This window comes from Pristis pectinata, chromosome 12, assembly GCF_009764475.1.
Source record: "Pristis pectinata isolate sPriPec2 chromosome 12, sPriPec2.1.pri, whole genome shotgun sequence".
Taxonomy (NCBI): Eukaryota; Metazoa; Chordata; class Chondrichthyes; order Rhinopristiformes; family Pristidae; genus Pristis; species Pristis pectinata.
The window spans coordinates 21,070,972-21,090,518 of NC_067416.1; the positions used below are offsets into that span (position 1 = coordinate 21,070,972).

The 19,547-nt window shown below is 40.1% G+C and overlaps 1 protein-coding gene across 1 annotated transcript in view; it reads right to left on the minus strand.

The window, feature by feature from the left end:
* The window catches only part of cpxm2 (carboxypeptidase X (M14 family), member 2), a 129,764-nt gene extending 110,475 nt beyond the window's left edge, over nucleotides 1-19,289 (minus strand). Inside the window, 2 exon segments of the mRNA XM_052027340.1 lie at nucleotides 17,612-17,713; nucleotides 18,361-19,289. Coding sequence (XP_051883300.1) covers nucleotides 17,612-17,713; nucleotides 18,361-18,601 — 343 coding nt within the window. The 5' untranslated portion in view covers nucleotides 18,602-19,289.
* Nucleotides 19,290-19,547: the final 258 nt, after the last annotated feature.

Below are 19,547 nucleotides of genomic sequence, written 5' to 3' on the forward strand. Positions count from 1 at the left end.
GGCAACAACTTGTTTCCACAGAAGACCTGAATTCAGCAAAAATTCCCCCAGCATATGCCAAATCACTTCCTGTTGAATTTTGCAATTTAAACAATTATATGAAGTTACATAAAAGAAGAAATCAACCAGCAACCAAGAGGTCAATTATCCCATTAAAGAGCACTTCTTGCTATTAACATGTGTTCAGCTATGAGAGGTTAAACAAGATCACTGGTTGCAACATCGAACTCCAAAATGGCGTCTTTACATGGAGCTGGGCAAACATTGGAATAGACTAATTAGGAAGCAATGCCTGATAATGGGGAAACATTTGCAGGGAGACTGATTGAATATTCACATCTTTTCCAGTTCCTATATTTTCCCGTTTAACTATGCAACCACACCTTTATTGGTGTTTCTGGTATATATCCTGGATAATATTAACAATGACCAATATAAATAAGTTGCCCATCTCACACTCTGTTTGAATTTCCTTTCTATTGTGGAAAAGATAAGTGAAAAGTTAAATTTACTTACAGGCAGTATCTGTGGAAAGAGAAATAGAGTTAACATTTCAAGTCAAAAACCCTTGCTCACACCTTTGACCAAAAGTGTAAATCCTGTTTCTCTTTCCACAGATGCTTCTTGACCACCCGAGTGTTTCCAGCATTTTCTGCTTTTATTTCAGATTTCCAGCACCTGCACTTTTTTCTTATTTTCCTCACTGTTAAATTTACTTGGCTTGATGCTTTTAAGCAACAAAATGGAGCTTTGCAAAAAATATATATTGTGGTTAAAGGCAAGCATCATCTCCACTGGAAAATGGAATAACGGTAAAATATTTCTGTGATTTATGAATGCAGTGTTAAAAATATGCAGCCATATGTTTAAATAATTTTCCCATCCTTTCCCCAACATCAGCCAAATCATCAGAGGATATTGTTAAGCTGGAGTGAAATGCTTCTCCAAGTAACTCTGTCTATGAAACTTTCTTGAGCATCTTAGACACGCCAGTTACTCCTGGAACAGATCACCTGACCACTTTCTTAGCTCGGGAATGGTCCATGCCAAATGGAAGTCAAAAATGGGAAATGAATTAAAATATAGGGAGGTAAAATAATCAATGTAACTTTGAAAAGAATTTGAACGATAATAAATAATCAATTTTGTTCTGATAGAAGACTTCAACAAAGAGAAAATATTTTCTAATCATGCTACCCTTATCCTTCTGAGTGACTGAGATCATAAGTGCTGACAAAGGAGCTGTAGCAATTTGCTGAATGAATCTTATGCATAGTACCTCCTGTAGCCACCAATGAAGATGGAAGGAGTAAATGATTAAGCTGGTGAATCGGGTGTTAAACAGATGATCTTTGTCCTGGATTGTGTTCATCTGCCTGAGCTGCAATCGTGCCAGTAAACAGAGAGTATTCCAGTATACTCTCCTGGCATATCTATTTGAATGGAAAAGGTTTTTGGAAGTCAGGATGTAAAGCCTGCCTCAGAAACGCTGTTGCAACCATAGTATTTATGTGACTGGTCCAGCTAAGTTTCTAGTCAATGCTGATTGACTCAACTGTATGTCGATTTTGATGGGGAACATACACATGCACTTCCATTTCAGGACTGGGAAACACCAACCATACTTCCATAACTTCACTGATTCCAGACTTTGGTGGGCTCAGTTATGAAGAAAGGTTGAAGCAGCTTAAGTTACAATCGCCTTTCATTGATGATCACAGTTGCCACTGAGAATGCTTGAGCAATATGTACTTATTTTCTGCCATACTCAGCGCCACCCTTGAGTCAACAGAAAGCAGTATAAAGCCCACAGCTTTGAATGTATGTATCTGTGACTCTCGCACAAGGCCAGCCAATTCATAAAGCAGTGTGTTTAACTGGAACAAGGTAGAACAGTTCCTTAATACTAAATACTATGTCTGCTATGTTTCTTGGCAACAGATTTCTCGAGAGGGATCTTCACAACAGGTGTTAGGCCCTTAATTTACATAATCAGGTGATCTAATCTTGTTTTTGGTATTAAAGAAAGGGCCTCATGAATTTAAAAGTATAAGCACCTTTGGGCAGGTTGGAAGCTGGGAGTTCCACTAGTAAATTAGCCTGCCATTGCGCCCTCTGTTGGGAATGGAACAAGCACAGATTATACTAAAATGGCTCTAGGAAATGTGCAAAAGGGTATGATGCTAACCCTTAGGGCTTTTGGTTAGAATAAAGCAAGAATGCTAGATATTTACTTGAGAGAAATAGAGCTTTAGGAGAGATGTAATAGAGGTTATTAAATTAAGGGATAGAATAGGTTGTTTGAGTTGAATTAAAATAGTATGTGCACAAAATCCAAATGTGAAGTTTGGGGTAGGAATGCCGGGAAATATTTATATATATCCCATGGAACAATAAGATGGCTTTAACTCACCACAAAAATTCAACAGAACATTTTATAAAAGGTAAATTCTTAGTTAATTGTAATGACGAGTCCACCTTAGTCTCCTTTTAGTTTCTTTACCACAGGTTCTTAGTTTCATAACCACAGTCATCAGAAGGGAATTTCCCAGAGAGTTTCTGAAATCAACTGCAGGGATATCTTTTCTCCATTTTCACCCTCTCCCGTGAGATTGGATGGGCTAATGAGCAGGTTAAGAGTGGATGTGATCACACTTTCTAGATGTGATAGACTTGATTAGCTAGATGATCTTTTCCCAATCTCCTTCCACGTGTTCCATTTCTGCTCCCACAGCTGTGTCTGAGAAAATCCAACACATTTTGTGTTAGGCCTACAATGTCAGGAGCTCATCTGCCTGACTTTTACCAACAACGTTCCCCATGGCTAACAGTACATGAGACAAACACATCCATAAATTCCAATCAGATACTCATCATTTGAAAAGTACAGACTTATTTGGTCTGGTCTGCAGTTCTGTGAAATTAATTCAAATGAAAGTGGCAGCCTAAACAAAGTTAATGAATGGTGAGGGAACCATTTAGAATATTTATTGTTACAGTGTGTGACCTGGTTTATTAATGCCGATGTTAGAAGATAATGAAAATATTTCTCTATCCCATTAACTTTCAAAGTGTTCTTTCTCTCCCATAATTCATTGATATGTTATTCTATCTCAAGGGCATTCAATTGTATATCAGGCTCAGCAGAAGTTGAGGCCAATATCAGGGGCAAGGCAGCAACAGCACCAGAGGACAGGTCAGCAGCACCAACATTGCCTTGCTAATATTTCAGCCCACTGTTTAAGTAAGCCATCAGTTTTCAGCAGCTCTGCTTATTACTGTGATGCCTCGATAACAGATCATAACCATTCATTGGTGTTTAAGAAATACTAAGGCGACCTTCATTGAATGCGTGTGCTGGCTGTTCAGCGTCTCTCGAGTAAGATCATCAAATTTCTACAGTACAGAAATGTCATTCTGATTGACAGTCAGATGCATTTTACCATATGGTGGCGTGTCCTTGAATAACTTGCTCCAAAGTCGATCCTTGCAGATTTTAGCAATTTCAAGCAAGGAAAGGAGTGGGCAGATGCAAGGAGTCATTATGTGGTAGGAATAAGCAATGCTGTATTAGTTGACTACATCCAGTCCTGCTCTGGACAGTTGAATTCTCAAAAATAGGAATTAAAAACACATGCAAAAATGTTTTTAAAACACAGTAAACTGTGAGGGTGATAGAAAGGAGGTGAAAAGGGGAATGTTAATTCTTCAAATAAAAGCAGATAAACATGCAAGAAATTAAAGATATCATGGACAAAGTTCACAGTGTGATTTTTTTATAATTGAGGCAAATCAGGTTCAATCTTCAGAGTGCTGGATTACAAATGAGAACAATAGTGGGGCCAGTTCCACAATATTGGTCACCCTACCACAAAATAGGTGCTTTGGAAATATTTCAGAGAAAAGTGTTGGATTGATTCCAGGCTTTGGCGGGCCCAGTTATGAAGAAAGGTTTAAGCAGCTTAAGTTATTTTCATTGAATCAAAAAAAAGCTGAGCAGAGCCATAATAATGGTCCGCAAAATAATGGAAAATATGCATTATGTTGAAACATGTGAAATAAGCAAAATGTTTAACTTGGACTATGATCATCAGAATAAAGATCGCAAGTAAAGATCCACAACCCTCGAGCACAGTTAGGAAAGGAAACTCTCCACTGGATGATGAACTTTCTGAGGCTTTCTAGCCGCATCACTGCAGCCTTCTGCTGGATGTGAAGCAGATGGAGCTGGAACAAGCTCAGGCTCTCAGCCTGCCACTGTTATGGCCTTTTTCCATTCTAGAGGCAGGATAAAATGCACGTGCTTATGGAGACAGACACACGAGAAACATAGTGGAAAAAGGAAAGCACAACCTGTTTTCTGCCATTTGTCCTGCTTGAATTTTGGACACAATGACTTTATGTTAAGGACTAGTATCTGGTGTTCCAAGGTTACTATCAGGCAGCTGGTCATGCATAGAGCCCAGAGGCAACTCAAGACATCCTGCAAGAAATCTGTCCCAACATGCTTCTAGTCCAAGTTCAGTATTGTTTCCACTTGGATGATGTACCCACCAGCTTCTAATCACCAAAAACGGATTATTTGGTCAGTTTCACAATGATGTTTATGGGGTATTGTTCTGAACAATTTGGAGGATACAATTCTGACATTACAACAGTGCCCATACTGGATAAATAAAGTACTTTGAGACATACTGAAGTTGAGAAAGGTGTTACATAAATAAAAATCTCCCATCCTTTTCTCTCCACATCAGGGAGCCCACCTCCAACAGTTGGCTGAAGCACAGGCTCCTGCCCCACCAGTAATGCGATCCCATGAGAAAGCTTAGGAGATTGATTTTTATGTCAATGGTGATAGAAGTATGTACCTGAAGTGTATAATAAACAGGTGATGATAGAAAGAGGAGAGTTCACAGTAGGGTCACTAATATATGAACTATTACCATACTTCAAAATATTTTATTGGTCAATAAAGAGTTTTCAGACATTCTGAAGTTGTGAAAGATGCTACATAAATACAAATCTGTCTTTTGCTTTCTTCAAAGTGGGCTTTACTAGCCAAATGATTTTGCTCACACCAAACTTCATGTATTTATGACACAAGTGATATGTTTTAAATGAACAATGATCACAAACAAGTATGTCTCAGGAATTCTTCACAGACATTAGACATTGACCAACAGTTACACTGGAATGTAGATTATTTCTGTTGCCTTGGATCTATCTGTAACTAGAGTGTGCTTAATAATGTAAGGAAATGTTTCTGTAATTTAAATGTCAAAATCATATAATATGAATTACCCATATTATCTTTCTTAACAATTTTGTCATCATTACCGACAACTTAGATACACAAACCTTTAACATGAAGCATATTTATCTGGCTCAGAGCAAACATCACATCATAATATATGCCCGTCTGTCAAATAAGCAATCAATTTCTTCCAATCAAATATTTCTCTTCCTTTGGATTTATGTGCTATCAAAATGACTATTCAGCCCTTAACAGGAAAGTCTTATATTCACCCTTTTCCACTTAAAGAAAATCATAACCCCCAGCTTCCCCATTAGGTCTGGAATCAATGACTCTTGCTTGGTGTTGATAATTCTCCAATACCATATCCAAATGGTTATCCTGTATGCATGACCCTCAATATTGTCTGCCAATGTGCTGTTGGCAATGGATTTGCCTCCCAGGAGCTCTTTATTAAAAAAAAATAGATGTGCATAGCTGACACTTATTTGTGCAGTACCAGTACATGACTATAAATATGTGCTCCCAACCAGTGAGACTCTTGCCTGAAGCACAAAAACAGAAGCTTGAAGGTCCCTCGGAGATTAGCAGCCTATTCCACAATAGCAGGGAACTATCCCAAGCCTGTTCCCTATGATCCCAAAAAAAAACATACGCTTGCCAGCTGGAGTCACTGGAGGAAGAACTTTTGTCTACATTCTGATCCAGGAACTATTTATGCCAAATGGTTTGTTGCCATAAGTACAACCATCGCTGCAATTAGCAACCTTGATAGATCCAAGGCTTACACCTAAGTTCGAACCTTAATTGCTAAAGTTCAGTAGAACACGAGGGTTTGCACACATCCACTAACCCAGGAATATTCAGCTTTGAATGTCTACTCAAAATCATAAAGACATCTTAAGTTGATGCACATTAAAGAGCAAACATTCTTTGTTAAGTACGTCAAATCTTTATCTGTATCATGTTAAGAGGCCATTATTGCCATATGAATAAAAACTAGAAGAGAGGATAAATCAAACTTGTTAACGTGGAGTCACTCTCTTTGTAAGGATCTAAGTTTATTCATTTTGTTGGTTTTGATTCAAGACAGAGTTGTGTGCTTTTTATAAATTTATCCCAAGGAACAGATTTCAAACATTCCATGGCTAGCAGTGTGGTGAAAATGGGCTGCCTGGCCTGCTGAGTGTACTGCACAGGGAACAAGTAAAAAAATTCTGGTTTTATTTCTAAAAGATGAATGTTGAATTCTAACATCCTAACAAGCTGGGGAGTGAACAGGAGTAGGGGAAGTAAGGGTGGTAGGGAGGGGAGCACCAGCACAAGTCAGACCCAAAATGTCCTGCAACACATTTGTGTCATAACTGCTTTAATAACACAATCGTGATATTAACAAGTTCTGAGCTTCCTGACCAACTAGGCTGAATGGATGTAATTACAATTCAATTTCACTTTGACAATTGGAAGACAAAATGCAGCATGCTATTTCTTAGATTCTGCAGTTGGCTGCAAGGAGGCTGAAAATGGACTCCAGACATCTCAAGCTGCCCAACATTCAGTGACTCCTCACTGGATATCATGCTGGGAGCTGCAATATCCCACAGGAACATTACTTTCCCCTCTGAACTTCAATGCAGATGGAAAATATACCTCAAACTTTTTTTAAAATTTTATTTACAGCGTGGTAACAGGCCCTTCCGGGCCAACGAGTCCGCGCCACCCATTTTAAACCCAGATTAACCTACCCGTACATCTTCAGTTGATCTGAGGCTTTCTTAGGAGATGCCATGAGCCAACAAGCAAAGAGGCTCTTGCAAAAGTATTGTTGGCAGAGTTATACTTGGTCCCTGGTACCAAGAAAATTAATGAAAGGTTGCATCTATTTTATGATCTCCAATGTTCAAAGGGAAATACTTGTGTAAGTCATAGTTTTCTGCATTATCTACTGTTACTATTAAAACGGAGTTTTTTCCTCGACCTCTAGAATTCCTACATACCAGACACTGATGTGTAAAAAGTCACATTTTAGTTTTTGAGTTAAAATTAATAACCATAAAACATAACTGTATATTTTTACATGCACAAAATGAAGTAATTTTCCAATTTTGCACTCCCCCAAGTCTACAGGGAATGCATATTCAAAATTAGGGAACACCCTGTACATGGTTTTCTAATCATATAACTTCATTTACTATTTAAGTGGCATGCAAAATATTATGTTTTTTCTATCTCTTGGTTTCTGCCAAAATATATGTTGTTTCATAACATGCTCAATGATTATGGCAACATTCAGCCACAAAATGACAGAGCTGACACCATTTAGAAAAGGGAAATGCATCCAATCCTTTCATGATGTAATACTCATCAGCTGTCAAATATCTCTCAAAGGAAGAAAGGACACAAAGAAAGGCCATTCAGCCCATCAACTCTATGCTACCCAGAAAGCATACCCATACCCATGGAAATGCATCCAATCCATTCCCTCACTTACCTCTGTGAAACCCATTATATTTCACTTGCTCATCAACATCAACCCTCCACCATCAATTCTCCTGCCACCCACCTATACCAGAGGCAATCTGCAGTACCCAATTGACCTACCTGGACGTCTTTGGGATGTGGGATGAAACCAGAGCACCTAGCGGTGCTCTGTGTCACACAGACACAGGCAGAATGTACAAACTCCACACAGGCAAGACTTGAGATCAGAAACCCAGGTCACAGGAGCTGTGCAGCAGAAGCACTAACTGCTGTGCCACTGTGCCAACCACTTGGCAAATGGAGTTGGATGTGATGTATCAACAAACTTACAACCATAAATTAATTTTAGGCTATTCATGGTTCACTTCACCTCAGACCTTCACACTTGCTCAGCAAAACGCAAGGAAACCACAGAGTGTAGAGGCTAAATCAAAGGTTTCCAACCCTAATATTCATGCTTGCACCTGGAAATATTTGGCTCTGTGAAGCATCAAGCTGAATTGTTTCCACTCTATACTTGTCTTCCATCAGAATAATAATTTGTGCAACATTTAAATGTTACAAACAACCCTTCAGTCCTCACAGACTTTGGATTTGTTTGCTATTATATGCCCTTAAACTTTTTACCTTAGTTTGTATATGTCTTTACTTGCACTAATGCACTACCATTTGACTGTAAATCTCTCATCACTGTACATTTTTTGTATTAGCAACATTCATTTAAAAAGTCATTGAATATTTGGAATCATTCTGGACATTTTAATGCTGTGCTGTGATGACCTATTATATGTAATCATCTGAAAGGGAAAACAGGAATAACATTAAATCATTCATACCTTAATTGGAGAAGTCTAGTGATTCATGGTATACTGTCACAGTCACTGTAGAATGCAAACCCCCAAAGACTAAATAACTAACATAACTTTTCTATTTAGTCATAAAAGTCAGCAGAAATGGTGGAATAATAGGGCACTAAAACATTCTTCTCTTACCTTGACTAATGGTGCAGCAACATGAATTCAGAGCCCACTAATGCAGGTAGGAAATTTAAATACAATTAATTAATTAATTAATTAAGCACATCCTGAATTAAAAATTAATATCTGGTCCACTAATATCCTCCAGGGAAGGAAAACTTCCCTTCTTATCCAGTATGCCTTGTATATTTCTTCATGTGACCAACAGTTGACTCCTAACCGTTCTCTGAAATAGCTTGGCAAACCATTCAGTTTCAAATCTGTAATAAGAGTAAAGCTGGGGAAATCACAGGGCATTGAGCAAGACTATGGAATCAGACATGATAGAAGCTCCCCTTTCCCGGCAATGTTTTCCTGACTATCACTGGGGAATATGAGCCAAAATTGGGAAAGTTGTCCTACAGATATTGAAGTAATAATTCACCATATTTCCAGTGAGAATCCAATATTGTTGTCAGAAGTGTCAAGTGAATGATCCATTTCAGCCTTGCCTTGACATTTGCACCAATCGCAGAAGCCTTTTTTCAATCAATTCGATTGACTCAAGAATTGGGTTGTTGTATGGTTATTGTAATGGATCCAACCCATTTAACGTGAAAGGTAGAGATACATGGTTTTGATTGCATAGTGTTCACTTTCATTCACAGCTCCTCAAACAATGAGCCAGTCACATGCAGTAAGCATTGGGCAACATTTAGGTTTGACCTTACAAGTTGCACATAGCAGTCATGACAGACAGATATCAGGCAATTGAGATCTCCAACAAAAATGTCTAAATAATTCTTCTTGACATTGACAACCACCTAGGGTCACCAGTAATCAGAAATATAACTGGCAGCTGTGGCTGCAAGAGTAGATAAGGTTCTGGGTGTTCTGCGGACACTAACTCATCTCCACTACTTTCCACATCACTTTCACCATCCATGAGGCTTAAGTGAACCTCCAACTATATAACTTGTAACTATACAATATCCAAGGCATGGAAGCTTGCTTGACTGGCATCTATCCATTACCCTCTTCACTATCAGTGTACCTCAAGAGACACAATGACAACTCACCAAGGCTTCTCTAGGGGCCTTGGCGACAGCATCTCCCAAACCCACAATTTCTATCATATGCAGGGATAAGTAAACCCAGGCATATTGGAGCAACATCAACTTCAATTTCTCTCTTCCCTGCACCACACGAACAGCAGTAGTTCAATAATGCAGCTCATCATTGTCTTTTTAAAGACAAAAGGGATAGACAATCTCCTATGTATTCATTTTTCTAGAAGTGAGCATCACTGACAAGGTCTAATTTTCTTTGAGAAGGCTGTGGTGAGCCACGTTGTTGGGCCACTGCAGTCCATCTAATGAAGGTTCTCCAACAGTGTTGTTGACAAGTGAACTCCAGGATTTAGATCCAGTGACAATGAATTAATGGTAACATATTTTCAGGTCAGGATGGTGTGTAACTTGGAGGGGAACCTGCAGATGGTGTTGCTATTGTCTGCTGCTCTTGTCCTTCTAAGTGGAAGAAATTGTGGGTTTACGTGGCAATATCTGGAACTAGGCAAGTGCCTGCAGTGTTGAGGGTTCCCACTACAACCACTGCCCTCTAGTGGTGGAAGGGATGAATGTTCAGATACATTGGATGCCAAACATGTCGGCTGCTTTGTTCTCGATGGTGTCAGTGTCATCAACTTTGTAGGAGCTGCCCTCATCCAGCCAAGTGTAGCATACTCTGTTGTGCTCATGGCTTGTGCCTTGTAGAAGGCTGTCCTGCTTTGCAGACACAGTATTTAAGTGGCTGATCCAGTTAAGTTTCTACTCAATGGTGACCACAGGTGGTGGCGAGAGACTCAGCAATGGCAATGCTAGTGATCTACAGCCCTTCCTGGATGCCCAGTTTCAAGCTGCACATCTGTTCTGAATTTATCCCATTTAGCACAATTATAGTGCCACACAACACGATGGGTGGTGCCTTCACAAGGAGTATGCAGTGGTCATTGCTACCAGTGCTGTCATGGACAGATGCATTTGCAGAAGGTGAGGACAAGATCTTGCAGGTTTATTTCTTGTGTTGGTTTGCGTACCATCTGGTGTAGAGCTAATCCAGCAACCATATCATTCAGGGTTCAGACACCTCGGTTAGTTGTGGTACTACTGTGCCATTCTTTGTGATAGACACTGAAGTTCCCCATCCGGAGTACATTCTGTGTCCTTATTACTCACAGTACTCAAGTGTTGTTCAATTTGGAGCAGCATTAATTCATCAGCTAAGGAGAATATTAGGGGATAATCAGGAGCAGAGTTCCTTGCCCATGTTTCACCTGATTTTATGAGACCTCTTGAGATCAGGAGTCAACACTGAGGATCCCTGCATCCATCTGTGCCATTACTTCTGGTGAGTCTGTCCTGCCTGTTAGACAGGACGTACCCAGGGCAGGTGCTGCAGGAGTCCAGCACGTTACCTGTAAGTTATGATTCTGTAAGACCATGTCAGGCTGTTGCTTGACTAACCTGTGGAGCTGCTCTACTAATTTGGACATGAGCCTCAGTGAGGAGAACTTTGTAAGCTGGGCTGGGCTGGGTGTGATTTTAATATTTCCAAATCATTGTTTGGGTCAATGCTGGATAATCCATCCAGTTCCATTCTCTTTCTGTTTCAATGTTGTTGTTATTGTGTGACTGATAGGCTTGGTAGGCTGCTTCATTGGCCATTCAACCACATTGTCATTGCACTGAAGCCACATATGACCCAAATTATTTTAGGTCAACAGATTTTATTCCCTGAAGGGCATTAGTGAACGAAATGGGTTCTCTTAACAATCTGATAGTCTCATGGTCACTGTTCCTAAGGCCACATTTTCTAAAAAATTCATTTTATTTAATGAACTGAATTTAAATTCTACAATTGTCATCATGAAATTTGAAGTCACATTCCTGGATTGTTAGACCAGGCCTTTGGGTTAATAATCTGGTAATTTAACCAATGCTCTGAGGATAAATGTTGGCCCCACCAGCCGACATTCCATGAATTGATTAATAAAGTGTAAGTGCTTTAAGGCTTATGTATTCCGATAGGCAACTTTATTTAACTACCTTTACAATACTTTCATTTTTGTACATCCTGACAGGAGTTCTGATAATTGTTGACGATATGTTTGACTGATATTTAACTCCAACATCCTCTCCAACATGGTCAACTCTTAACTGCCCTCTGAAGCAGCAATTGATTGCTTTAATTCTTTCAAACTGAGGTTCAATGAAAAGCCCAACATCTTCTCCTGGCAACTGGAGTTTGAGAAGCAGCTTTTCTCGTAATAGCTATATCATAAGACTTAGTTTGATTTTTGCATTAGTTTGTGAAGATTTGTGATGAGCAATTAAACAAAAAATATAAAAGTTCAGCCAATGTTGTTAAATGCATTCCACAGGATTTATATTTTAATATGGAAATGCATTATTTTTTTAATGATCCAAATCCAAAATCAACTCATAAGTAAATGGGACAGTCCTAAAAATAAAGGTTTCTACCACAAAGATTACTAAGGGCTTCTGTTAATGCACACTCATTCACATATCCACACGTACTCACACAACTACACTCATTGTGAAATTCGTTCTGCTCAAGACCACAAGTCTTACTTGTACATCACAATTCTGAGTCCTGCTTTCTGTGCCAACAGCTAACTCTGAAATATTTATCATGGACAAGTCCCAAAGAAACACTTCAACAGTTTGCCATCAGAGCCTGGTGAATTAGATGGGCCACGTTTTGAGGAGAAATGCAGTCAGCTCCACAAGGAACTGCCAACATTTTCCTCTGTAGGTGCCAACAAGTTTGGGATTTCCATGCAGCCGTGGGGAGGGGATTGTGAGGTGTGAGGGGTGGGGTGGGGAAGGGACTGCGGGTAACCTTTGTCTTGCTGGACCACTCGGATTGGTCTGTGCGAGCACCTTTGTTCCTGGGCACATCTACTATTGACCCGTTTAAAACACCTTTGTCCTTGCTGGGCTACCCAGCCCCCCAGCAGCATAAAAGTGCTGCATGTTTGGTTTTTTCTCTCTTTCTGTCTCCGAGGATGTTGAGGTAAGCTGTGCACTACTTCAGGGCAGTTAGTTAAGGACTCCCGAGAGCAAAGAGCCAATGTTTGTCCATAATCAGGGTGTCCAAACATTGTACTGTTTATTCCTTGATCATTTGTACCCAGTTATTGTGTGTGTGTGTGTGTGTGTGTGTGTGTGTGTGTGTGTGTACCTCACCCTCTGTCGTGATTTCCCTCCACATTCGTGATCTCCTGCTTGAGAGTGTGTGAGTGTGCATCTGTTCCCATTCATTCTGTCCCGCGTTTGTCTTTGTTAAAAAAACATTTTTAAATCATAAAGACTGGGTGTTCAGACCTTTATCTTTAAGATACCAGAAGAACCTTTCCCACAACACAGGTACATGTACAAATGCTAGTCAGGGTCACAGAACATCAGTGGTATCCCAGTAACATTTTAACCTCACCTTGAGCACAGTGACCCTGCACCAGTCAAAGAGATGTGGTTTGAAAGCACTGGCGGACATTCTAGGCATGTGAACAAAAGGTAGGAGAAACTGAAGTGGGTTTGTGGGCTGCACTGGGAGGGTTCTGGCCTCTGTTACCTCAGGGTCACCATTTTTCTGCTGAAGAGACCCTGAAAACCACATCTTTCTTCCTCTCCTCCTCTACCATGTGTTGGCAAATATTCCTGTAGTGATGACAGATGGCCTCAGGGATGCTAAAATTTATTTTTCTGCCTGTAAGTGGAGTTTGAGAGTTGTCCCCAAGGGCATGTTTTGTATTTGTCTTGTTCCCATCCACCCAAATCTCATGAGGATTAATGACCACCACCGCAGTTTACTACACACTGGAATAAAAAGTATAACAGGCTCAGCTAATAGAAATAATCAAACCTTGTAGTCTGTGGCAGCTTTCCATTGTTTTTACTAGATTTTCTTCCTGCGCCAAGTTTAATATTGTGTACATTGATGATACTAAACAACAGGAATATCACTGCCAAGTCTAATCATGCCCTCACGATGTCCACACGTGCACAATTCCAGCAGAGCTAACCTGGATGCCTACCAAGACAGTAAGCCTTACTTTACCTGCTCAACACAGGATTGCACAGACCAATTTTACTGCCCCACTACTGTCTCCACTGAAATCAATCAACTTACTTGAACAGAGACAAAACCCTGAACCTTGCCAATCCTTACCAAGTGAGCCAACAACAGACACAAAAAAAATATGTACTACGTTTTTAGCAAATGATTTTAGCAAATAATGTACTGTTTTTCGCAAGTAACTACTTCATCAAAAGACGTGGTTTAGTAATACATATATTGCTGGAAAAACCAACTCCAAATTCACAAACCACATTTATTTTGCCCATGATACGTAGATAAATTATGATGAACTCATAGTCGCAGAGTCATAGAGTTATACAAGTCCTTTGGTGCAACCAAGTTGCCTGCCTGAGCTATTCCATTTGCCTGCATTTGGCCCATATCCCTCTGAACCTTTCCTATCGATGTACTTGTCCAAATATCTTTTAAACATTATACCTACATCTACACTTCCTGTGACAGCTCATTCCAAATGCCACAGGAAGTGAAGTTTCATTCCAAACGTCACAGGAATTCTGTATGAAAAAGTTTCTTCTCAGTCCCCTTCAAATCTTTCCCCTCTCACCTTAAATCTATGCCCTCTAGTTTTAGACTCCCCTAACTGAGGAAAAAGACCGTGATCATTCACCTTATTCATGTCCCTCATGATTTTATATACCTCAAAAAGGTCACTCAGTCTCCTGCATCCCAGGGTAAAAAGTCCCAGTCCATCCAGTCTTTAATAAACCTATAATGTCCATTGTTTTGGGTGAATTTCTGAACAGGCCTATCTCTTATATGTTGATTCATAACTTACACAAACAACAATTTCCATTCAAATTGATCTCCACTGGTGTGTAAGTAAGGATGCTTATTGAGTAACTCAACTTAACTGCCTTAATTTTGGCACAACATCGTGGGCCAAAGGGCCTGTCCTGTGCTGTACTGTTCTATATTAATATACAAAGCAAAAGAAAAATGATGTTCCACAAATTTTCCATTATCCTGATTTGCTAAAAGTATATATTTCAGATTTTGGCATTTACCTAAGAGAACTTATCTACATAGATAACCCTGAGTTACATCAGAATTAAACCACTTTGAACAATGGAAAAGTTAGGTTGGAACTTCATACCAGAATTAATTACCATAGTTGAATTCTGAAATGCACAACAGGGACAAGAAAGTACCATTCTATGTTTTGATTCTGTTTAACTCCCATATAATCCCACCAGACCAAGAAATTTATCACACATATGTGAAAATATACGTTGCCAATGCCAAGTATAAACAAACAAATGCAACATTTGAAGCAGATGTTTACTGCCCATCACCCAAATTGCTGGCCAAAACTCCAGGCTCTTCCCAACACTAGGCCGACTGGTTCAAAGACCACTGTGCCATAGCCTTAGCCAACATGGAAAGTTGTTGCATTTGCCAGGTCATCGAATTACAAATGGTAAAACCTGAAGTCAATGTACAGAAAGCACTTTTGCTTTGCACTATGTAGAACAGTAGCGGCAGCTAATTTAGTTACAAATAGAATCAAATAGCATTCAATGTTGTATCAAAAATTAAGTAATTACAACTGTTGGAAAGTAATCCCATGACCAATGAGAATTTGAATAATGAAAACCATAGGGAATGCATTTAATTCATTCTGCAACTTGGGGAGTCAAAACAGTGTCAGTTCCTAATGCTGGCACTGCATATAACCTTACAATATTCATATGCATGATACACATAGGTTGTTACCAGATAATGTTTAATTAAATTAAATATTGATGCACTTAATAATTAATCATTTCAAGATTGTTCATATTGTAGCGGCAGCTACCACGATGTGAAAACAAGACACTAGTCGATGGGTTGTAGGACAAGAACTGGTTTATTTTCCCGCCTTGCGCGGGTCTTTTAAGAGAGACTGCTCCCGCCCACTGAAAACAGAAATGACGTAGACGCTACATCATCAAACCTTTCCCGCGCGCAGGTTCTCCCTGTTGCTCGGGGAAGACGAAGGCCCGACGCCATCTTGGGCCTCGCCACTCTGACAACACGCGACCCAACCGCCGAGCCGGTTCGCTTGCTCAGACGGTGAGTTGCTACAATATGATCATTTTGGTCAATTTTTAGTGAGCCACAAATTTTCAAGAAAAATGTGTGACAAAATATTTTACTCTGAAGCTAAAAAATTGGCACAGTGTACAGTGGGCTCATGGCTTGGATAGTTGTTGGCACTGTGTAAATTCATTTTTATGATTGTACAAAGTTAAACAATACTGTGACACCTACTAATATCGCCTGAGGCTATGTGGAGGCAGTCAATCAATCTACATTGCCAGCTCCACTCTTGCCAAGTACATACACAATCAACAAATTCTGCACATTGGCATCTATAAATATGCTAAATTCAGTGAACAGCTGACAGAACAATTGGTTCCTTTTCAACATTGAACAACTTAAGAGGTTCCCTGGAGGTGAAATATCTGCATGGACATTCTTGCAATGTTTGCTCAAATTGGGTTTAATTATACTTCTGTCAGTGCAAAGCTGAAGTAGTGCGATTTGCTTCTGTGAGATGAACCAACGATGTTAGTACACATCATGGCAAATTTCACTCGTGAATCTACTGCATTTAAAACCAAATCTGATCACATTGAAAAAGATTGTGCTGTAAAGTTGACAAGCATCAATGAAGCATGACAAAATAATTGAGGATCTTCCAGCTGACATTTTGACCTTTGTTATTTGGGCACAGCTTCCTCCAAGATCTGCCTGAATCTGCCAGCGGGTAAGATTGTGACTGGGCTATTCCTGAGCATATGCCATAGAGTATGGAGCCCCACCAGCGCAGCATCAACTCAGAGATTTCCCAGCACTTTGTACCTGCTCCAGGTCAACTTGGCACAAGTACAGTAGTCTCATAAATGTAAATGGGAGAAACCAGCTGCAGAAAAGTAAAAAGAAATCTTTATTTATTTTAATTAAGTTCATTTAATTATTTTAATGTTTAAAGTGTGTCTGTTTTTGCTCATTTTTACTTTTAATTTTGGTATAATTTTAGTGCTTTGACATTTTTTTATTGTCTTAATAAATCCAAAGTAATTTTGTATATTTGCGAATGTCAAAATCATTCACAATGATACAATTGCAGTGACAGCTCTGACAGCTGGTGAGCCTGAGGACTGGGCCTCACCGGCTGTCAAAACCATTTTGTCAGTGCAACCAGCCACTTGCACTGGAAGTGGCCCTGTGCTTCAATGGGCCTGGAATCCAGCAGAAAACTGCATGGTGGAGCACTTTGGAATAAACAGCATGGTCCAGGGGTCCATGACTCAGTGATCCCAGGCAACGAAAGTCCTGCCCCACTAATTCTATTTTGCTGCTTCAATAATCCACATGCTCTGAACCATATTAATGATGGCAAACATTTAAATCACTTAGTAACCTGGTGGCAAAAGTCAGTATCACACACATGAACAATGTCAGCAAGTTTATTTCACAGAAAATACATACATATAAGAATCAAGGTATCGATATTCCACCCTGCCCAAGCAGCCAATGCTGGGTTTGCAATGCTTGCACTGGCACTAATCCATTATTTATTAATTCCAAATTCTTCCTCAATGTTGACTATAACTTGCAGCAAATGCCCAACTGAAATGAGACCACACAAACTAACAGATATTCAAAATTTCTATCCACATCCCACAGCCGCATTAACAGTTGGTGAAGTTAGCTGGCTAAGAGAGTGTAATATTCACGACTTCATACTTACTCTCAATCTTTTTTTCAGACACCTTGTAGTTTTCTTGACTGCTATTTGGTGTTTTTCCATTGGATTTTTTCTGTTTTTCTGTTTTTTTATTTCCATTTTTGGCTGGAAAATGAAGACAGTGCGTAAACCACACCATATGATAAAACACTAGATGGTCATTCTCAAATACACTATAGTTTTTGGGGATAGTTTAACCGTACGCTGTTAACACCTTGTATTGAAATCGAGTTCGAACATTGTAATCGTAGCTTCAGACAATCTCTCCCTTCTAATTTACTGATCCAAATGACCGCGAAAGCCTTTCTGAACTATTCTGGATAGTTCCTATGTAAGCTAATATTCACTAAAACTTTTCTGCTGGATTAATAAAACTTGTTCCTATAACGAACAGCTTGTTTTGAGTGCAGTAAATAACGAAACTTGTTTTATGGCCCATATTTTGCTTTTGTTGCACTGTATCCTAAATGAGATAGTTTCTGCGCGGAAATTCTTGGAAACTTTTCTATTATCGGTGTTGTTTACAAAACTTTTTTTCACACGTATAACGAGTTCTGCACGTGGTTTTAAATCATAACTAAATCACTAACGCTTACTTTTTAAGATTCACATGGAAAGTCTCCAAGTACAGCGTTGTAATTCTAAAATATGAGCATGCTTAAATACACAACGCAGGTAGTTATTAAGCAATAGGCAGTAACGTTTGGGCAATGAACCGAAGCCGTTGGTCTGTGTTAGCAGCCACTCCTTACCTGACGTTCCTGCGGGTTTCTCTTTGTCTTTCTTCACCCTTCCGCTGGGCTGTCTCTCCACGGGAACCTCCGGGTTTCTGCGCTCCTCGGGGTGGTACAGTCGCTCCCTGGAAAGGATCTCTTGCAGGTAATAATCGTGGTCCTCCACAGGGTTCCCACTGGCAACATCCGAGAAGGTTACTAACCCCCAGGCGCAAATCCCCAGAACTGCAACGCAATAGCCACGGGTCAGAGGCAACATCGTAGCAGGGGCAACTCAACTCACCACCGACTCCGCCAAAACAAATGTGGGCAAGCACAATTCTCAAGCTGCTTCTTTACTCCCACAAACTTTCCATGTTCTGGCGATACGCTGAACCTGAACTCAGAAGCTCCATGTGACGACGCAACAGGCAGAGAGTTTCAGACTGGGTATTGGCAGGTGACTTCGGCAGTGGGATCTCAAAGCTTTCCGGAAAGCTGCACAATTTCCATGAAAACACTATAATCAGAACCACATCTCCTTACACAGTACCAGAACGCATGTCGCCTTAGAAGAGGTTTGGCAGCCGGCACCACCTCTTAATCTTCTCAGACCTCTAATAAGACAATTTGTTTATTTTGGTCCACGTGTGCGTTGCATAAGGCTGATAAAGCATCTTTTGTTTTCAATTTAGTGAGGTTCTTGCCAACGTGGCTCTCAAAAGTATCAGATCCAGAAACAAGGTCGAGAAAAACGAATGGGTGCAATGCAACTTTTTTAAAAAATTGACCTCGCTTTCAGCGGCAGTTTTGCGCGGATTTTTTTTTGTGTGCAGAGGTAGCGGGAGTTTCCAGCCAAGATTCCTGCATCAGCCGCGCCTGGCGGCTTGGATGGCCTGAGAGGGAATGCGAATTGTTCAACTTGACAGACCTCAAACGAGTGTAGAGACAAGTCAGCGAAAGGGCTGCGTGCTCCCCGGTGAGAGGGATTGGAAGGACTTGGAGCACCCTCTCAATTTCTCTCTGCTGCAGACAAGTTTCAGAACTTGAGGGCGGGTTTAAACAGAGCCAGTTTGGCGCTGCACCGTAAAACACGCATTGTCACAAAGAATCGTTTGAAATAGGAAGGGTGGTCTCGGCATTTCATATCAGAACTGTCTTTTGAATTGGATTTTCTGTTAAATTCTGAGCATTGCAAAGTGCCAAGTTGACAAAATCAATCCTAC